This window comes from Mustela erminea, chromosome 1 (genome assembly GCF_009829155.1).
Source record: "Mustela erminea isolate mMusErm1 chromosome 1, mMusErm1.Pri, whole genome shotgun sequence".
Classification (NCBI taxonomy): domain Eukaryota; kingdom Metazoa; phylum Chordata; class Mammalia; order Carnivora; family Mustelidae; genus Mustela; species Mustela erminea.
In genome coordinates, this window is record NC_045614.1 from 40,984,981 (window position 1) to 41,007,418 (window position 22,438).

The following is a 22,438-nucleotide window of genomic DNA, read 5'->3' on the forward strand; positions in this document are numbered from 1 at the left end:
TAATATAAAGAGAACATGTCTCTTTCAAGCTACTACACCTCACCAAAAGCAGCAAGGCCTCTATAATAACGTACTGGTTTTTCAAAAAATATTTCCAATCCACAGCATCACCATCCAGAGCATCTGTGCGTCAATGGTATTGATCTGATTAATTTGACCTGCACCAGTTAACAGGCAGCAACTGTCAAGCTGCTCGAACAGAATAAACACTCAGGATCAACCTGATAGCTTTGAAATGTAAACATTAGCATTCACAAACTGAAAGAGTTCATATCTCTTTGCCTTGGAAAAGGATAATCTTGGTAAGTCCCTTTCTTGGCCTGCTATGTTAGAGGGGTGAAAAAGTTAGAAATACACTGGAATTTGAGTGAGTTATCACAGATGGCTACATTTCTGGCTTTCATAATTAATGATAGAAATTGCAAAGTTACTCCGTAATCCAAGGCAGATGCCTCCAGTTTGACAATCTGCAATGATGCATGGACTAGAACACGCAGACAAATTTTCTAGGGCTAGTTTTAAATCTACTGTGTGATAACCACTTACTCTTTCTAAAAACGAAAGAGAAACAAAGAAATTGTATACTGCATTAACAGTGATAACAGCTAACATTTATTGGCAGCTTATTATGTACCAGAAATGACATTAAACGTGTAACTGTTTTATTTTCTTTAATAAATCCCACCATTTTCATCAGCTGGCACGAACAGCACCCTCACGATATAGGCAGGAAGAGCTAGTAAGAGGTCACACCGGGACATAGACCCATGCTCTCTGATTCTAGACCCCACCACTCCCTTTTCCACACCACTTCCTTTTCATGTGGAATGTAGAAAAGAATGCCACGGAGCCTAGCAGTATCTTAGGTCCTTCTCAAGATGGTTCAACTGCTGGAGTTCCAAAAAGTTCCTTAAAGGAACTCATGATAGGAAGTCTTACCCAGGAAACCAATGTCAGAACAAACTACTCACTGAACAACTACTCACTGAGCTATTTCTCTCCCGAAGACCCAACCTGAGATGCCCGGACACCTAAGTCTGTACCCAGTCTCAGAGATCTCTCTCCGGGGAGAAGTGAGACAATGCCCGAGACACACCATTCCTTAGGCCAACAGCTATTTGCAAATAACGTTCAGAAACAATCAGGTTGACCATCTACACCTCCTTGCCAGAGACAATCACTGGAAAGAAAGGAGTGCTCTCATTTCTGCAAGCATCTTGACAAAGTCTGCTGTCCAGGAGGGTTACAACAGGCTTTAGGTGCCCTTGCCTCTTTGAGGACTGATTTGCAGTAGTGAACTACCACATCGAAGATTCAACACACGAAGCTGGGAGCAGTAACAGGAGAAAAGAAAAGCTCTGCCAAGGCTGAATTTCTTTCATTTCTCCATCTAACTTTTCCTCGGACACCATGAACTTGATTCTGGCTTTCCCTTTCCGTGCTCCTCCCCTGAAAGCAATCCTAACTACTCTAATTTCTAATTCTTCAGAAAAAACACATGAGTAGAGAATTTAAACACTGGACTTTTGCACAGCATATTTAACATGTGAACATTAATTCCCGTTTAATCATGTAACCTATTCCTGAGCTGAAAATGCATCAGGATAAAGGGCATTTAAATAATTCTCATTAAATTATACTCTACCAATTAAAAAGACATAAATATGGCACAAGGGCAAAGGCTCGCATCCATGCTCCTTTGCTCACTTTTGACCGAGAAGATGTTAATGAGTGGCTCTTTCATCTAAAGGAGATTTAACCAATATTGATCTGTTTTGGTAGTTTATCATAACCCATGCTTTGAAATTTTCCCAATGGCCTGATGAAGTAAAACAAAGAAGGCAAAGAGCTCAAACTCATATCAATAAAGGATTATCTCAAACATCCGCTTTTTTGGTGCAGGCATCGTATCCAGGCTCTACACCTGAGAAACTGAGGTTCCAAGACCTTTGCTTAAGATCACACAGCTGCAAGGAGGGAGAGCCAGGAATGAAGGTCCACGGGACTCCAGCGTCCACGCTCTTTGTACTCTGTGGGTACATTCTGGCCCCATATCCTAAAATCCCTTTGCCTCACAAGACTGAGCCTTCACATTAAAATGTCATGAAGGATTAGACATCTAATTAGTTTTGTAATTAGAGTTTTAAGCAAGGTTTCTCTGGACTGTGTAATAATAGTGGCAGGGATTAAGAGTGTCTATTATGCCGTGAAGGGTATCATAAGAGTATTACGCCCACCCCTACACAGGAACGAGGTGATGGTTAAGATCTTGGGACTCCAGGGTCAGAACCCTAGTTGAGTTTCCTCAGCCACAGAATGGGGATAATAATGGTTTCTCCTCACATCACGGGATTATGAAGAAGCCTGTGCCTGGCCAACAGAAGTGCTTAGCACAGTGCCTGGCCAACAGAAGTGCTCAAAATACAAACAGAGCACCGTGTGAGGTGGACCTTCCTGCAGCTCAGCTGAGGCCGTGACACTCTTTCAGCACAAAAATTACCCTGCCACAAAATCCAAGCCATAAAAAATGTCTAATCCCAAATTAACTTAGTCTATCTCAAGCAAGTCTGGGAGAGCAGGGGCCTGAAGTTAAGCAAAATAGGATTATTATATATCCATTGCACCATCTGGCCATCTGATGGGAGCTCCTTCTATGTAGGTGTCTTTTTTTTTTTTTTTTCCTCCCTCAAAGTCTGGAGAAAGAGTGGTACCTTCTAAGATGGATGATTAAGTGCCAAGAGACAGTTCTTTTGCTAGAGATGGCAGCAGGAGAAGAGACCACAGTGGGAGCAGCTCAGCCCAGACCTTCAGCGGAGCAGAGCTAGGACGGGTAAAGGATACTGTCCTGCTGAGAAATAGGGATGAGGAGGGGAAGTCAGACCCAGGCCTGAGGTAGGGGGCCGTGGGAACAAAGAGGATGGGGGAGCAGATGTTGGCTCCCAACAGCATAGGAGCAACAGTAAGCCCAAGGATCTGTCGACTTGGATCGGGAGAGCAAAGCCAGAAGCAGCTGGGAGATGGGGAGCTAAGGGTGCTTGGGGACTGCCAAGGCACCGGACCGCTCCGCATCCCACCACATCCGCGCTCTGCTGGGCTGGGAAGAAAAGGTGAAGAGTAGAGGTGTACCCAGTCTCAGAGATCTCTCTCCGGGGAGAAGTGACAACCGAAAGGGACAAGAACCGAAAGGGAGAGGAGACGGCACCCCCTTGGCGGCTCTCCTTCGTGCTCTCCCGATTCTCCTGCTCTTCCCTGATGGCACGTGTCTCTTCCCTTCAGGAGACAGAGACCTCTCACCAAACGCTGGGTGGCAGATGGAAAAGGAAAATTCTGGAGTCCAGTGACAGCCCAGTCTCCTCGGGGTGAGGCTGGAAGCTCCCCAGCCTCCACCCCAGAAGCAAGTTCATAGCTGGGCCCTTGCTGCAGTGCAGGGTCTTCTTGGGAAGTGTTGAGGTCTTTGGAATTGAGAAAAAACAGAGATGTCTCGGCCTTGGAGAAGGAGACTTGGGCCACCACGCCCTAAATAACAGCATGAACAGGGTGCAGTGCGTATCCCAGTAAGTCACCAGCAGAAATGGAAGCTCGACACACGGGAACACAATAGTTGACGGCTCTGAAAATAAGCTTTGCTATCATATTCAAACAAGTACATATGAGATCAAAACTTATTTTCAACTCAAGGGCTAAGTGGACAAGAATTTGGGGGGGAAATGAAAGTCATGGTGGAAAAGGCAAAAATCAAATGTACTTTGTCAAAGTCATCTTACACAGTGGCTGGGTTTTGTTGTTGTTTCTGTTGTATTTGTTTTTTAAATGTCCAAGAACACGAACTGTCCTCTACAGGCAAGGTCCTTTTTCCTCTTAGTATGGCTCTGTCACCGTCCTCCTCCCAACTCTCTGGCCTCGGAAGCCTGGATGTGTGCCATCTCTTAATCTGTGCGGTGGCCCCCAGAGCCTATCCAATGCACTGTCAATGTGAATTCTTTCTAAACACTCCTTTCCGCCCCATGTTGGGTGTTCCCCAATTACTGCTGTTGTGGGACTCACAGCAGAGAACTGGCTGGACTGGAAAGCTGCCCAGCGGGTTCTGAGAACTGTAATTGACTGACCGCTAGTCTGTGTATCTGGGGTGACAGGACACCTCTCAGCCTCAGATTATGCAAAGCTCTCCGAGAGTCACGCAGCTGGGAAACAGCTCTGTCTGTGGGCTAGCGACAAGACAGCACAAAAATGTGCAGCAGCGGAGGGGGCTGGGAGACCAGGAGGCAGAGCCGGCTGCGGGAACTTCGGGAACCTCCATACAGAAGAGAGGAGGGTGTCTTCACTCCCTACACTAAAATGTTTTTTTTCCTCTTTGTTATTCAATTCATGTTTCTAGTGGTGAGGTGGCTTGGGTCCACCTCCTCCCCTCCAGAGAATTCAAACTCCACTTCTGAAGAAGGGATATTCTTGGAGGAAGAACAGCAGAAGAAACTCTTCAAGCCTCAAACCGAAGGCAGTCACGGGGTTGACACAAATGAGCTGAAAATGGTTGGGAGAGCCAGGGGAAGTGTTAGTGGTATGTATCAGTCCCAAGATAGGTGGTGCAAGAGGAAGAGGCAAAGGGCATGAAGAAACAGAAAGGAACAAAGGAACAGCTTTTCCAGAGCCATTCTACCTCCAGAATATAATATTCAGTATATAAATAAACTCATCCATAAGCCAAACAAGTTATTTTTGAAAACCAGTGGAACAGAAGTATTCCCTAGACCAAAAAAATATGTATGCATTTTTCAGTCTGTGGCTGTTTAAATAATTTGAGAAATTTCCTCTATTCCCAGGAGTTTGATTTCAAGTTTATTTCCCTAATTTTTATCATCAACTCATCTCTTTCCTGATGACCTTCCACAAGCAAGGCTTCACCAAAAAACAAGCAAGAACAAGCTTCCTTAAAGTACTACCACATTTGCACATTTCCATTTGATGAAATATGGGGTAGTTCAGGCTTTGAAATGCCAACATTCAATCCATGACCCACCCTGAAGCATTTTCCTTCCCAAATGTGAATGCACCCAAGGCTTCCCAGGTATAACACTAAGTTCTTGCTTACAGGAAGGCAGGTGATCTGCCTGGCCCCCCTCTCTTGAGCCTTGTCAGTGTTAGGGGGAGACAGATACAAATACACCCAACAATCCCTTAGTCTTCATGTTGTTCACAAGCTTTGACCTGCTCCTTCCCATCGCAGTCCAGGGCTGCTACCCAGACAGTGCCACTGACCTGCACCTTCCTCGTTCACCCAGTCCCTATCACTAGAACTGGTCATTCAGGGCAGCATGAGGCTCACAACGAAACTGTGACCCTGTGAGCAAGAGCCCCTTCCATCTTGTCCGTTACACCACTTCAGATTTCTAACGTTTCCTTAGCACCTTAATTAAAGAAAATCTATAAAACCTACAGGTGCCAGGCACTTAACAGATGTTCAATAAATGCTTGTTGAGTCTTACTGTGCACTTGACATACATCATCTGGTTTAACCCAAAACCAGCTCTATCAGCCTACATATTATCCCGTTTAAGAGATGAGAGAAGACAATTATGGCTTACAGGAGGTCACAAGAGGCCCTCAACAAGGAGACAGAGGAAACACATGAACCCTATTATCACCGACTCCAGGGTCTGGATAGTAACCACATACCAAGCACCAACTCAATTGAGGGTACTTGGAAGCCTGCCTGTTTACACAAGGCCTACAACCAACCATGACCCACAACTGGAAAGGACTGTATCTGATCTGTGTACAGCACAGACACAGAACACCTGACAATAGCTTCTAGAAAAAGCCTAAGGGTGACCTCTCTGCCTAAGACTCATTTCTGCATACCCACTGCTTACAAAACAGTTCATCCCTCCCCATTCCTGGGGAAGAAGCTGCTGCTGGGCTCAGTCACACACAGCCTGCTTGGTGTCTCTGTCCCCCAGGTTCCCTTCGAATATATATATGGAATGGGTGAGAAAGATGGATGCCTGTGTCCATCTGTTAGTTATTTTCTTTGCAAAACTAATCATTATGTTATACCACTTCCCTTCTTTATTGGAACAGGCTTATTAGGACCCCATTAGTTCAGGGGGGACAGAAGCTAATCCACATCTAGAAAGCTTCAGTGAACAAAGAACAGTAAGACTTGTGTTGTGTTTGCAAAGACTCAAGTGCATGTCTGATTGATCCCATGGTTTAAAGCTGTTCAAGTTGACCTTTGTATCCACAAGTGCCTATCATGGTGTCCGGCACGTTGTGCATTAGAATGTGAGAGGCTGAATTGCAAGAATACATAAAGAAGGACTGCACTTTCTTCCTGCCATCAACCACTCTCTAAATCATGAGCATGAAAATTAGAGAAATGAGTCACTATTCCACCCAGGATACTACGTCTTTAATTCTCTGTTTTTGTTGAAATCTCTTTCATAGGATCTATTATATTTTGTATGTTCTACACCAGAACCATGAGAACGGGAGTTAGGGCATGAGAAGAACATACTTCATCAGCACGGACCAGAAGCCATCAGACCAACTAAATGGAGCCAAAGGAAAGTGCTGGGGGATCACTTTTCCAAACCTCTGCTTCTCCATCTGTAATATGGAAGGTAATGCTTTGTGGGTACCTAACCCCCACAGGGTCTTTCTAAGGATGAAATAAAATGATGTGCCTTGACCTCCAATTAACACAGGGTTTGCATATATAATAACAGTCCTCTAGATACATGTATGAGACCTCACAGGAAACACAGCCTCAGGAGAAAATGCTTTTCTTATAATGGTAATGGTGTATAACCCTGGAATCAGTCGCTGGGTTCAAATCCCAGGCTTATATTAGAATCTGTGGAACTTTTGGCTTTAAATTAGCTTTTATCTAATCTGTCTTATCTGTGCCTTTTACCAAAACAAAACAAAACAAAACAAAACAAAAAAAAAAAAAAAAAAGGAGCTCTACCTGATGAAAACGATGGAGAAGCTCATATATGTGCACACACAAAGCATCCTAAGTAATTAATATTTCTTGGTCTACAGTCTAACACATAACTGCCTTACAGATTCTTATGCATCTAACATTTTTAGAGAAGCAAGCAACACTTACAAGTGCAGAAAGAACCACTTAAAAATACCTATCACTAGAATTCTCAACTCAAAAGGTTGTTATAATCATTTAATCCAGTGTAATCCAAATCCATTTAATCCAGCAAACACACTGTAAACCAAATCTTAATTTTCTTTATAACACTTAAATGAAATGGATTGACAGCCCACAATTCCCTTTAGCTGAACTTGGCTTTTTTTGTTAGAGGCACTATGAAATGGTTATTTGCTGAAGCTTTCCAGAAACAGAAAATATACTGAAAGGTTAACACTCTGATAGATACATTTCAAAGTGTTTGGACATCTGGAACGCCTTTTGATACAATTGTCTATTAGATTCACTTACCTCCAGGAGTCCTGAAATGGACAAAATCGTTTCTGGGATTTGGTGCTTGATACAATTTGATCTGGGTGGATCTAGTAGAACAAAAAGAATGCCTCCCAAAAACCTGGGAACAATTTTGTTAACTGGGGGGGGGGGGGTCACCAAAAAACACATTCTTTTTCAATACAAGCTCACTGTTGGTTAGCAATCTTAAAAGTTGTGATGGCTGACAAGACAGTCATTCCAATTTTGAGTTCACCCACTGAACAAACACATACTGAGAGTTTACAGTGTACATCAGTCTGATGCCCAGAGCACAGCCCTGAAGAAGATGGACATGCTCCCTCCTGGGGAGACACAATAAAGAGCCCTTCCAATTACTCAGTTACAGCTGTGATGAATGACATGCAGGAGGAGTACCAAAGCGAACATCTCAGGGCACCAGACCTGATCTGGGAGATCACAGAGGGCTTCGTGGAGGTGGTGATGCTTGAGCTCTGATGGGAAGGATGGAAAGGTTATCTAGTGATGAACCAACTCTAAGTGCTGACATATAAGCAGGGTTTAGGAGGGAAGAGTTGGAAAACTTGCACATTACCTAGTGATTATCTGGGAAGACTATAGAGAAAAGAGTGAGAGCAAAGGTGGGTGCAGAAGTGGGTAGCAGGCAAAAAGGAGCTTTGGGGCATATTCATGGAACTGCCAGAACCCACTGAAGCTGGGAAGAGACAAGGAATACAAGCAGACAGGGGGAGGCTAGCAGGATCCAGAGCACACTGGACGTTAGCGCCATGCAACAGAAACTGAAAGGCAAATGCAGGGTTTAAGAAGTTAAAGTGCTATCAAGGGGCACCTTGATGGCTCAGTCATTAAGTGTCTGCCTTTGGCTCAGGTCATGATCCCAGGGTCTGGGGATCCAGCCCTGCATCAGGCTCCCTGCTCAGCAGGAATCCTGCTTCTCCCTCTCTTACTGCCCTTGTTTCTGTTCCCCCTCTTACTGTCTCTCTGTCAAATAAACAAGTAAAATCTTTTACAAAAATAAAGTACAATCAGATTGACATTCTGAAGAGATGATTCCTGGTGCTAGGTCATTTTAGGGGATCGAAAAGGTGCGTCGTGGAAGCAGTTGTGATCCAGGCAAAAGATGCTGGTGGCTAAGACCAAGGCTGATTTTGTTCCCCGGGTGACAGCCGGCAGTGTCTGGAGACCTCCGTGACGATCACGACTTGGGAAGTACTACTGGCATCTAGCAGGCAGGGGCCAGGGATGCTGCTAAACATCTCATGAAACCAGGACGACCATCCCCCCAACACAACACACACACACAAGAACTATCTAGCCCAAAACGTTAATAGGCGGAGTTGGGAAACCTTGGTTTGCACCATGGTGACCATTTGATGGGGGTGGAGAGGAGGGCATAGGTACAAAAAGTGTTTTGGGGGTAAAATCACCAAGACTTATTGATGGGCTGGATGTAGAAGTAAAACAGCAGAAGGGATCAAGGACAAGGCTCCTCTGGTTTTTCAACATCTCCAAGAAATGTTCGCAAGTGTCCCTTCCTCAGAAAGCCAGAGAAGTCCGCTGTGAAATGCTTTTGCTCTCAGAATCAGCGGGGCAGGTCAGGGTGGGAAAACAGGCAAGCAACAAAGCTCTTCAACTTACTCAAGCATCCCATCACCACGTCTGCCAGAGCCGCCTGTCAGGCTGTGGTTACCTACTGTATAACTGCGAGGCCATCTGGGTTTTAGGACTTTACCCTGGTCTTTCCTAAAAGGAGGAAACCAATACCAGTTTGTCTCCGTCCATACCTGAATCCAACTAAGTAACTACTCCGGGTGATAGGCAGACCAACATCACCTGGGAGCTTTGGAAATGCCAACTCCAGACCAGCTGTGATGGATCGACAGCTGTAGGAGCAAGCCTCGGGAATCCTGGATTTTAACAAGTTCTCTGGGTGATTCCGATCACAGGGAGGTAGGTTTGAGAAGCATGGCCCTGGAGACACAAGGTGTATGGAGGTACAGTACAGACAAACCCTTCGTACTCAACTAGTGTCAAAAACCTGAAAGTTAAGGTAATTTAAATAATGCCAGATCAAAATAAATAAATAAATGAAGCATGCCAGATCATTTTCTGAAACAAGGTCTAGGCCTTTAAGGGATGGTATTGAAAAATCTTCTGAGTATTTCTTATCTTACTTCAGCTTCTAACAGAGAGATAAACATTAGGACTTATTACCAAAAAAAAAAAAAAGTGTTGTGCATGAGAGTTTCCAAGCAATATAAATCCTTCTGCCTTTTGGAAGAGAATAAATAGTACCCAGCAGGAGCAGAAAGTCAGCCCAATGAAATAAACAAGTTCTTAAACAGCTCTCAGTGGGAGAGGGTTTTCTGGCTGATACAGGAACAGCAAAAGCCTTCAGCAAGGGCCACGGAGGGTTAACTTCAGGGCTAGAGCCACAAGCTTCCCTAAGGCCTCAGCTGAGGCCAGCCAGAGTCTGAAGCCAGAGAAAGGAACTCTCACAGACTGCAGGCCAGACCATTCCTGGTTGTCCTTGAGGCTAGCGCTGAGGTGCACAGAATTCCAAGGAGGGCTCCAACTCCAGAAGGGAACTCTCTCTCTGTAAGCTCAAAAAGCAACATCTTGTCCCTACACTTAATACCCTTGATTATCCCACCGCTCACCCAACACAGCTTCAAAAACATCCACAGTTCAGATTCAAGTATCATATTTTGGGTTCTGAGAGAGGGTTTACCCAAACACTCCAGAAAGAAAACAGAGAGGCAAGAAGAAATAATAAACTAGCTTAACAATGAATGATGTATAAACTCTGGGGTAGTGAATGGCTTATTTATAAATAAGCGTCACTTAAAACTACGCAGGAAGCCCGCGTGACAGCATAAACAAGAGAAACTCAGAACTCCTTTGCCCCAAACCCGGCGCCTGCTAGAAAACCAAGCTTTGCCCTCTGTTTTGGTGACTCGCAGGCTCACACCAGTCTTTTGTATGCCTGTGCGGTCCTGGGTGAGCCTCCAAGTTGTAAATATTTGCCCTTCGCCCAGAGCTGGCCAGCTGCTGAGACTGCAGCTGACAGGCCAGGGGGCCAGAATGAGGGGGGTGGGGAGTGGGGAGATGGGAAACTCACAGGCCTGGTGTGCACGTATGGAAGGGGGGTTGGGAGAGCACAGCAGAGAGGCAAAGCAGATACAGGCCCCCAGGGGCCCCTGGGGCAAATATGCTCTACTCCAAGGCAGCCACAGGGGATAGTCAACCACAGAGAAGCACTGTGCTCCTCCGCATTTGTCTCAAGTGTGGACTTTGCAAGCAGGGGTTCCCCCTGGTTTGCAACAGGCAGTTTTACACATACACACCCCAGCCTCAGAGAACACTTGGTAATGTTTGAAGACATTTTTAGTTGTCACATCTTGGAGGTGAGATGGGAGTCCTACTGGTATCTACTGGGTAGAGGCTAGAGATGCTGCTAAACATGGTACAGTCCAGAAGAGAGCCTCCTACAACAAAGACTAATGGGGCAGTGTCCATACATCCCAAGATGGATAACTCTTGATGTGAACCTGAATCTCCGCTCTGTCTCCTGAGTCACAGTACGACTCTGGACCAGTTCTATGACCGCGCTAAGCCTGCCTCCTCCTCCTCAAAGGATTAAATAGATAATGCCTATAAAGTGGTTCCCACATTTGCTGGCACATAATAAATACTCAAAAAAAAAAAAATGGGACTTGCGGTTACACTGAGACACAACACAATAGTGCTTAAGACCTGGGGCTGGTGAGGCGCCTGGGTGGCTCAGTCGGTTAAGCATCGGTTAAGCATCAGCCTCCGGCTCAAAGGACCATCTGGGGGTCCTGGAATGGAGCCCCATGTCAGCTCCCCACTCAGCAGGGCGTCCGCTTCTCCCTCTCTGCCCCTCCCTACTTGTGTTCTCTCTTCTCTCACTTGCTCACTCTCTCTCAAATAAATACAATCTTAAAAAAGAAAAAAAGAAAGAAAGAAAGAAAAAAAAAAAAAGCTGGGGCTGGAGAGACCACGGCAGGAGGGTTCAGAATACAATTCTGGCACGGAAAAGCTAGGACCCAGGCACCACTGAACGTCAACTGGAGCTTGTTTTCTTCATCTACAAAATGAAAAGCATCACACCTGCCCCACTTGATGAAGAAGGAAACAACTGAAAGTACTTAGCATAAGGCCTAGAGCAAAATAAGCCTTCCAGAGTAGTGGCCATTATAATTACACCAAGGACCAGCACCAGATGGCCCAGGGGGAGATGTTAAAGATGACTGCAGGCAACATTTGTGGAGCATTCACTCTCTCACAGTGCCAGGTCTTTTTAACATACTCTCTCCCTGAACGCTGACAACTACCTATTCTACATTTAGGGAAACTGAGGCACATGGAGCATAAGCCACACAGTCACTCACTCACCCGCTGGCTAACAAAAAAAGCCTAAATTCTAAAACAGTTCCGATTCCAGAGGACTTACTCTCAATTCTTAGTTTATGTTTGGCGGAGCTTCCTTTTTTTCTGGAATCCCCGGATGAACGCCACAGGCAGTGCATGGCTGTGTTCCCCACACCCGCCTCCCCCCAGCCTATGTCACATCTCTAGGGACCAGTTTCTAACTTTAGAGAGGCTAAGCTGCTTGTTCAAGGTCAGCCAGCTAGCTGGCAGCAAAGCCCGCGTCTAAAGCCAGCTTTGACTCCAGGGGCCTGCCTTCTGGCAGCCTTCTGAACTTATTCAGAACTGTGTATTTCATTTACTCTTTCTGGAATTCCTAGGGATGCATGGATATAGTTCACCCTGTGTGTCAGTATCTCATCCTGTCTGCCATGTGTATAAAGGAACTTTTCAACCTTAACAGAGGTCAAGCAACTACCACAAGATCACCTAGCTTATTTGAGCATTAAAGCCTTTGGGCACCATTCTGACTTCAGAGCGGTGCTCACTCGTACTCTACGCTGACTGTGGGTTCTTTTTAGTCCTTCCAGAACCCTGGAAGTTCTGCTGTAGCTACTTTACATCCTGCGTACCTAAACCTTAGGGACCATAGTTTCCGAGCTTAAACTGCTTCAAGGATCTGCTCATGGTGACACCGCTGGTAAGCAGTGGGAAAAGGAGGTAGGGATGCTGCTGGGAAGTTCCAGGCATCCCGGGGCCCAAAGGGAGCGGGAGGCGCCCGGGGTACCCAGGGGCCCCCGCTGGAGGTCGGGGCTGGCGGCGGGCGCCTACCTTGCCGCCGGGCGGCGCGGCCACGCAGCGGCTGAGCGAGTCAAGACGCGCGCTGTATTCGGTGAACTTCTTCTGGTAGCGCAGGGCGGTCATCTGCAGCTCCAGCTGCGCCGCGGCCAGCTGTGCCACCAGCGACTTCTCGCGCTTACCCGCGCGCAGCGCCTCCTTCTTGAGCGCCTTGTGCAGCGCGCCCAGGCGGGCCTGCAGCGCCGCGTTGTGCGCCCGCAGGGCCCGCGCGCAGCAGTGGCCGCCCGCGCGCTGCTCGCCGTGCGTCAGGGGCAGCCCGCAGCCCTCTTGGCAGCGGCCCACCGGCCGCGCGTCGCACGCGTCGCGCATGTGCGCCTCCACGTCTCGCCGCAGGAGCACCTGGCCGCAGCCCGCGTGGCGGCAGCGCGCGGGCGCGAAGTCGCACCGCTCGAGGTGCTCGGGCAGCTGCTGCAGCTTGACCACCCGGTTGCAGCCGCGCGCCGCGTGCGCGCACTTGATGTCCAGCTTGAGGATGAGGCGCTTGAGCGGCAGGACGTGGTTGAGCTCCTTGGCCGACAGGCGACCGCGGCAGCGCGCCGGGCAGCTGCCCTCCTGCACCACCCAGGGCAACACGCAGCCGGCGCAGAAGACGTGGCCGCACGGCGTGGTCAGCGGGTCCTCCAAGACCTTATGGCACAGCGCACACTTCAGGTCCGGGTCCACGTCGCCGTCGAAGCGGTCCAGCTCGAAGCCCATGGCGGCGGCCGGGGCCCGGGGTCGCCGCCGGGCGGCCGGCCGCCCCCTCCCTCCCTGCGAGGCAGCCCAGACACGCCGGCTGCGCCGCCCGCACGCTCGCTCGCTCTCCCCGGACTGAGCCTAATTGCTCCAGACTTCCTCGGAAAATGCCCGAGGAACAGGACTCCTCCAGCCGTATATGCGCGAGCGCGTGCGCACGCCCATCCTGACTTGGCTGCCTCCAGCCCGCCCCCTGCAACAAGGAGGAGGCCGGGAGGCAGAGGAGGATGGGGAGACCCATAGGCTCGCCGAGCTGACTGGCCCGCCCAGGACGCCAGCCTGAGCCCTTCTACCCGGCGACTGCTCTCTTGAAGTTTTCGCTATAAGATACCCACACAAGCCGAGAAAAGCTCACTAAGTCTGGAACCGAGGCTGCTGCAGTGGTCCAGACGAGTTGTCCCGGAGCCCTTTCCCGGACAGATTGCGACATTTTATTCTCCTCCTCCGCCCCCTCTTTTCTTGAATGATTGCAAAGAACGAAAAATATTTTGAGGCCCGCTATCTCGGGCACTTACGGTGTTTATTTATTTCATTCCAGGGAAAGTTACAGAGCCTGTGGAACGCTCCAGCAACTACAGTTCCGATCAGAGGTTCGGCAGACCCCAGCGTTTGGTCAACCCAAGGTTGCCGGGACCGGAGGGTAAATCTACAGGAGCGATTTGAGGGGACTAGGGCTACTCTTACGCTGTCGGGTTGGGAGAGGCTGGAGTGCTGGCTCCTCCACTTCACTAACACTTGTGAAGTGCCCGCGCTTCTAAATCGGTTCCTTTAAAAATCATCAGCACAATGCTGTGATAGTATTAGCGCCATTTAAAAATTATTTTTACTGCATTACAAAAGAATATACGCTGGCCCTACAATGTGAAAAATCTCACAAATAGAGTTCTTAAAAAAGTTCCCCATTACCCACCCACCGCCCCCCGCCCAATCGTGTGAACTGTGTTCCTTTAGTTTAGTTTAGGTTTCTGTTTGGTTTGGTTTGGTTTTCCCCTTTGTGTATATTCCATTTTCCAACTGGGGAAACTAAGGTTGGGAGAAGGAAAAAAAAAACAGTCCTGTAAGATCTCCTACAGCAGTGTTTCTCAAATTTTAATGTGATGTGGATTCTGATCCAGTAGGTCTGGGGCGGGGCCTGAGAATCCACATGTTAAAAGAGCTCCCAAAAGAGGCTGATGCCCCTGATCCGTGTACCTCCTCCACTTGATTGGAAAGTGGCCATCCAAGAATCTGCACATTTTTCTTCCACTCTAAGGCAACTTTTCAAGCAGCAAAGTGAGTCTTGTAATTTTCAGCAATATTTTAAGGAATACTTAGGGATCTCAATTTAGATGATAAATACACAGCATCATCCATGGATTTGGTGATTTTTTTTTTTCTCCCAAGGCTGTAGACATTCCTTGAAAAAACAAAAAACAAAAAAATGTAGTTAGCACCAGTAAGAAAGAAACCAAGCTATGGAATTCTCATGTGGACTCTGCCGCCAGTTTCTGGATCTCTGTGTTTAGTGTGGCTCTGAGGTCTAGAAAGTGGGATTACAGCATCCATTTTGTCTAATTGCTTTTACTTCTCTCCTTTATCTGGCTGCTAAAGCCCCGTTGACCTTCACTATTTAACTGCTTCACCAGAGTGAAAGGATTGCCTTGATGTCCACAGGATTACTTGTTTTGAACTGACCTTTAAAAAGCTGTCACTGACTAGATTTTTCAGTGCATTATTGAGGTCACTGGACAGTGTTCTTAAATCAGTGTTGGTGGCATTTGTTGTCTATTTGTGGTAGAGGCTTTCTTTTCATTGCTTTAATCAATTAATGCATTTCTTTGATAGTACATGGGGTGGAATATAATTGGCCTTTGTTCAGATAAGCATGTGCCAGGAATCCTCCATCAGTATATTTATTAAGCGGCTCACGGGTTCTCAGATAATGAGTAAGAAATGCATTCTTTCAACAAAGGTGTGTGGGCTTGTCAGTTTCACAGGGTGGGCTAGTGTCAACAGGGGGATAATCTTCAAACCAAACTGGTTTTGAGAAACAGGGAAAGCTCATCATGCACCATAAATGGGAAATGAGTACTTGCTCAGGATGTCAGCTTCTTTTAGGAGCCACCCCCCCCCCCCCCCCAGGAGCACACAGAGAGGTGGTTGATGAAATGCTACAGAGCGGAGGCAACAGAGAAGCTATAGCATAATGTGGCTCGGTCTCTTTAGGCAAAAGCAAAGTCTGTCTGAGCCACTCCTCATTGGTTAATTTTAGAATAAAAAATAATGAAGGTCAGGAAAAAAAAAAAGACAACCAACCCTCCTAGAATGTCAGAGTTGTCGGATCGTATATATTATTTAGTGGCTAAATTTAACAAGAGAACTGAGAACCAGAAAGGTTAAAAAAGAAAAAAAAAGTACAGTGAATGGCAATGCTTCTCCACCTTGGCCTTACTGATAGTCAAATAATTCCTTGTGGTGGGGGCTTGTTCTGGGCATGGTACTGTATTCAGCGGCATCTCTGGTTACTCTCCAGTAGATGCCAGTGGCAGCTTCATCCCCCACCCCCCAGATATGACAACCAAATATCGCCAATGTCCCCTGGGGGCAAAATTGCCCTAGATTGAGAACCACTGGTTTGCAGTGGCCTTTCATTAATTGCTGAAGTCAGGCAAGAACTAGCATCCCATGTCCTCCGCTAGCTGTAGAATGACCTAGTGAGTGCAACACAGTGAGAGAGGGCTGTTAAATTGGAAAGTTGAGGCAGCACACCCCTAAACATGCATTTACACAGGGTCGGAAGGTGAATGTTTGCAACTGGTCTGTCAGGCCCTCTAAGAAAAGTAGCTAGTTTTTCTGATGTGGATTAGGGTCTTATTCAACGATCACAGAAGCAGCTAAGTGTTTATAAGCAGATGATTCCTTGGGGACGGGTGGTTTGGTCACCTTGCAAAGGTTTCCTATTGGCATCTACCATCTCTGCCATCACCCCTTCCTTCTACAGTCTGATTCAGCAGTTTCTAAGTGAAACTGAAAGGCTAATGGAAATGCTATGTTCGCCATCACTCTGGCTTTAAATTTTGTTCTAATTGTCTTTTCTATTGTATTTCATCAGAAGATGATAATATCTGCCCTTTCTTGAGCTGGTCCTCCATGCCAAGCTTTGTGTTCACCACTGGACCTTTGTCTTTCTCATTAAACCTCACAGCACACCACCGACTACATGTGTCCTTAGCTGCAGTTTACAGATGAGAAACCGAGGTTTACAGAGATTATGTAAGTTATCAAAGCAGCGGTTAAGAATATAGACAGAAGGATTCCAGAATCCTCATATTAACCTCCTGTGAACATTATGCGGCCTCCTGCAGAACCCCTAACTCCTCAGCAGTCATTACACTTACAAATGATGTAGAAAATCCCTCCATGCCCCTGACATTTCTTACCTCTTTCTTCCCCTATCAACCCTTAGCTTTCCCTAGGCTTTAAATAATGTGTGGGTTCAGTACTAGAGAAAGTAAAATGTCAAGTGTTTTTGCTTTTTTTTTTTTTTTTTTTGGCAGCTTCTCAAGGCTTAAATACTTATACTCTACCAGCTGAAATAGTACCATCCAATTAATAAACCAAATACCAAGTAGCAATACCACCGGAGAGTAGGAAGACACATTCGTCACAGGCAAATGTGTGTGACACACCTCAAGCAGAAAATTGCTTGCCTCGTCACACAGGCGATGTCAGCCATCCTGGGGCCCTCGGTGTTTCCTTTGGCCTTTAGTAAGTAGAAGACTAGGTAATTTTTTATCCTGGTGGCTTGGAAATTTGGGTAAGTCAGGGTGAGCTACCACAGTGGGGGCAATGGCCAGAGAATAGGAGGAGCTGCAAAGAGGCTTCTTACAAATTTGTGCAAGAGTCTGGTTCTGCACAGTGATGAGACCTCCTGCCCTGTCCGTCCTGGTGGGATCGGCTTCTACAGCACCAGGTACTTTGACTTGTGTAACATTCATCACACTTGGAATGTCTTAATTTACCTAATAGTTAGCTAGTAGCTACTGTATGCGAGGAGGCTGCTTTCATGCCACTGGAATGGGGTGAACCAGACGGGCAATGCTGCCTTACTGAGCCCTCATTCCAGCGTGCAGAGAGGCAAGTGTCAATACACAGACTCCATACTGACATAATAACGGGGCGACGGAAGTTCCCTACAGCAGTGCTGATCAAAGTGTTGTTCAGAAGCATGGACATCACCCGGAAGCTTGCTGGGACTACACCATCTCAGGCTTCACCCTGGATATGTGCTGCCTGAGAATCTGCATTTTAAGGGTATCCGCACATGGTATGTATACACTCAACATGTGTGAAGCACTGGTATAAAGACTATACAAAAACAAAAACAAATAAAACAAAACAACAACAAAGACGATACAAGAAGCTAATGTGCTGCAGAGAAATTAGAGGTGCCCCTTGTAAATAGGGAACCCTGAGGAGAGGAACAGTGAGTTGTTGCTTCAAGGGAAAGAATGAGCTGGTAATAGGCAGCAGAACATTCCAGGCAGAAGCAACAGAGAGCTCAGAGGTCCAGAGGGAGTCAAGCAGGTGGTTTATTCAAGGTAGATGAAGCTTGCCTAGAACTTAAAATGGGTGATAAAGGGGGAAAAAATCAAGTAAGGGCAAAGAAGTGGGTAGGATCCAAACATTCAGATCTGGCAGGGTACACAGACTAAAGGGTTTGAAAGGATGTTGAGAGTGGTGGGTGGCACGGAGAGGGCAGCACAGGGGCACAGCCTGATCGATGTTCCACCTCTCCCTCCCCTGTTCTATTCTAGAGAAGGCCACCATGTGCACATTCTCTCCCATGCATTTCACACTTAGTGGAGACTTAAATGTTGAACAAACTGCTCCCTTTTGCCACTCCATGTAAGTTTCTGCTTCTAAAACCGTAAGCACAGACTGATGCTGCTATATGAGGTATCTGTATCACAGTGGGGGTTAAATAGGCTTCTGGGGTCTATCATCATTTAGAAATTGTTCCCACAACAAAATCTATTCTGAATCTTTAAAAACCAGCTCTGACAGGAAGAGCTGGATCACTGTCTGGTTGTGAACTGAGCAGCTTTGATACAGACAAGGTGTGTGTGTGTATGTGTGACAAGTGTGATCCCAGACTTGTGACATCGTTGACATTTGGAGCTAGACAGGAGCTCCTCTTTTATCCCACAGATACTGATCCACTATCACGTAGAGAACACAGATGACAAGACATATCATAAAGGACACAGGCCCTAGCTCTTACCTTAGAGAGTTCCTAGGGTCCCCAAATTTGCCAGCTGAATGAAATCACCAGCAGTTCTCATACTAAAACAAATGTATCAAGTATCTTATCCAGTCCAAAGTACTCATTAGAAAGTGGGGAAATGAAAGCTCAAAGAAATTAGATGACTTTCTAAATACATGACATGTGATGAAACATACTATAGTCATAGATGCCCGGTTACCTTTGCAACCCAGTACAGCAGAGAAAGGACTGGACTACAAGTCAGGAGATGAGTGTTAGGCTGGATCACTTAGTAACCTTAGGTAAAGTCTGGGATTTTATGTCAATGTGGATGTGTATGCAATTCAATTGGGGTAAGCAAGCTCCAAATTTTCTAAGACCTAACACTAAAGAATGTTTTTCTTACTCTTGCCCTCGTATAGATATCCATGTGGTCATTCAGGGTCCAGGTTCCTTCCATCTACTGGCTTTGCCCTGCTTTAAGCCCCCTCCTCAGACCTGCCCCATTCAGCAGATGGGAAGAAAAGATCTCCCACCCACGTTTTATCCACTGTAATTCAGTCACGGGGCCACACTAACAGGGATTCTGGAAAATGTGGTCTAGGTGTGTTCTCAGGTGGAAGAAGAAATAGGTTTTGTGTGCATCTAGCCAATCGATACATGTGTGTGTATGTGTGTGCATAAATACACATGTGTATACACATACATAAAGGAGAGAAAAAGATTAAGTTTAGCTGAAGAAGATAGAACATCAATATAACCATGAAGTCTAAGAGCAAGAAATTTCTCTGTCCCTCAGATAAAAAAGTATGAACCGTAGTTAGTAGCATAAGGCTGATACCATGGCTTCCAAGTCATCAAGGACTTAGGATTCTTTAATATTCCTGGTCTACCATCAGTAGGGGCAGTCCTTTCTGCTCACTTCATGGACCAGGATGTTCACTGTAGAACCCAACCAGTCCAGGAGGAAAAATGAAGGAAAGAAGGGTGGACCAAAAATTACCCCTCCTAATTTAGCCTTCTTTACAACCTTTCTGGGAAGCCTGTCCAAGTATGTTCTCTTACATTTCAGCAACAATCCCAATGTGTAAAGAAGACTTATGAAATAAATTCTTTCATGAAGGCACATTGCTTCCTGGTATATATCACAGGGTCTTAACACGAGATATCATTTAACATCGACTAGGATGGCTACTGTCAAAAAGACAGACAATAACAAGTGTAGACAAAGATATGTAGAAAACCCTCATACATTGCTGTGGGTTTGTAAACTGGGACAGCTGCTTTGGAAAATAATTTGGCAGTTACTCAAAATATTAAACATTGGGTGACCAGATGACCCAGAGTTTCCACTCCTAGGTATATAACCAAGAGAACTGGAAACATAAACTTGCATGTGAATGTTCGTGGCAGCATTATTTGTGAGAGTCATAAAGTTTAAACAAACCAAATATCCATCAGTTGATGAATATGTAAGCAAAATTGGTATATCCACGTAGAATATCAGTCACCATAAAAAGGAACAAATTACTGATTCATGCTATAACATGGGTTGACATTGAAAACATTATTCTGAATGAGAGGAGCCTAACAAAAGGCTACATATTGTGTGATATTTATAGAGAACTTGTAGAGAGACAAATTAGATGAGTGCTTGTCAGAAGCTGCGAGGTGGAGACATGGGATGGGTATGGGGTTTCTCTTTGAGGTGATGAAAGTGTTCTAAAATTAATCACACAGATGGTTACATAACTTTGTGCAAGTACTAAAAGCCACTGAATTATACACTTTAAAAGGGTGAATTTTCTGGTTTGTGAAGTGCATCTCATATACTGAGTATTCAATAAAGGTGTCTTAAAAATACAGCAATAAGATTGAATACTGTTATGCTGGAAATAAAAAAAATAAAATAAAATAAAAATACAGCAATAAGAATAGAGATCTGTTGATAAGGAAGAAGGGCATGATGGATATTAGATATACAGAGAGCATTCTGCATGTGTCTCTCTCTATATATGCATAAATTTTTTTCAAATTTAGATCTATTAAAGTATTATCTATATCTTGGTAAAATCTACTTTCTATTTTCTCATCCATGCCAAAAGCTGTATTTAAAAAAATCATTGATTTGAATTGCATTAGAACTCTTTTTACCTTCAAGTTCCTAAAACTCAATTCAAAGTGACTCAGGGATTTTAAAAGAAAAGAAAAGTAAAAAATAAAAATAAAAATAAAAGCCAAGGCCACATCAATGGAAATTTTAGGAGGTAAAAATGGCCTCAGGTGTAGCTGAATCCAGGTGCTCACACGAATGTATAAAGAATCTACTCTGCTTTCCCCTGGACTGGACTTCTCTTTAGGCAGGCTCTCCTCACATGATTAGACAAAGAACCCCTGCAGCCCAGGTTTGCATAGCAACCCCAGCAGAGAGAGCATTCTTTTCTCTGTAGTTCCAATACATTTCCAAGGCATGACACTTGGCCTGCCTTAGGTCCTCTGTCCATTCCTGAACCAGGGAGTGGGGACAACTTTACCCAGGCCACAAGAAAAGAAGGCAGGGGATATAGTGATGTTGGAATGGCAAAAAATTTATGCCTACTATAGCTTTATTACAGGAGTCATCATTCATCTTGGGTGGGGGAAGGGGTGACAAAGCATTGCCTATATATCCATTGTCTTGGAATGAATTGCAAAAACACCAGTCAGCCTCCCTCGTGTTTATCAGCTATACCTTGCCTTGCAGCAAGGTATAGCTCTCTTCTTATGAAGAGAAACCAAATACACATAAGGCCATGTAATATTTTTAATACATTCAGAATGACTTCATAAAACAATGGACCCTCTCCCTTCAGTGATTCACATGAAGGTACAGTTCCTAAAGTCAAATTTAAACTTTTAAAGTTGAAAAGATGCCTGTCATGTTGGTGAGGGCTGGATATCCCCAAGACCTAGGACAGTGTTTGGCTCACCCTGGACACTCATAAAACATGGAGATTGGCTATGTAACTTACCCAAATATTTACTGGTCCAAAAACACTTTTCAGGTCTCTGAAACCTCAGAGACCCTTAATTATTGCTAAGGAGAAAAGAAAAGAAAGTGATCTGAACAGTGAGTCCTTTTGAGCACGTGGAATCCCCATTATTTTTAATGGGGATCTTATTTTTAAGATGGATCAGTTGTCACAGGTGTATGGGAAGGTGAAAAAAATCATAAAAGGAAATATTCATAAATAAGAGCCAGAGCCCCAGCACTGGTTTTACTAATAAATAGGACATTTTTAACTCAGAAAATCTGCTTTTCCAGTATTTTTCTCTTTACAGTGTGTTCTTTTAAAATAAGCAAGCTCTTTAACCTCCTTGCAGGTTAGGCCTATGATCTAGGAACTCATTAATTGTAATTTTTCTCCTGGCACCTTCTCCATCACTCTCATTTACCCTGTCTGTAAAATTATGATAATAATAATCTGTGCTCACCTAACATACGGTAATAATTGCTAATTAACTAATTTTTATATGTAGAAACCTCTGAAGACTTTACACAGGTGCTAAGTTATTATTTTAGGCGGGGGGGGGAAGTATTAGGACTTTCTGTTTGCAAGCATGACGGCTCATACTCTATTACAGCCCACTCCATGGGGATGCTTTCATGTACCATCCACTGCTGGTAGATTTGACAAGCAAACCCCGAAGTATGCTATCACTTTCTTTTGTCACCTTGTGCCTCAAATAGCCAGAGTCGTGCTCATTGTTTT

General features: G+C 45.4%; 1 protein-coding gene across 1 annotated transcript in view; it reads right to left on the reverse strand.

Annotated features, from left to right (window-relative positions):
• PDZRN3 (PDZ domain containing ring finger 3) overlaps positions 1-13,530 on the reverse strand; it is a 239,845-nt gene extending 226,315 nt beyond the window's left edge. Inside the window, exon 1 of the mRNA XM_032325117.1 lies at positions 12,680-13,530. Coding sequence (XP_032181008.1) covers positions 12,680-13,402 — 723 coding nt within the window. The 5' untranslated portion in view covers positions 13,403-13,530. The remainder of the gene's footprint in view (positions 1-12,679) is intronic.
• Between the last annotated feature and the right edge of the window lie 8,908 nt (positions 13,531-22,438).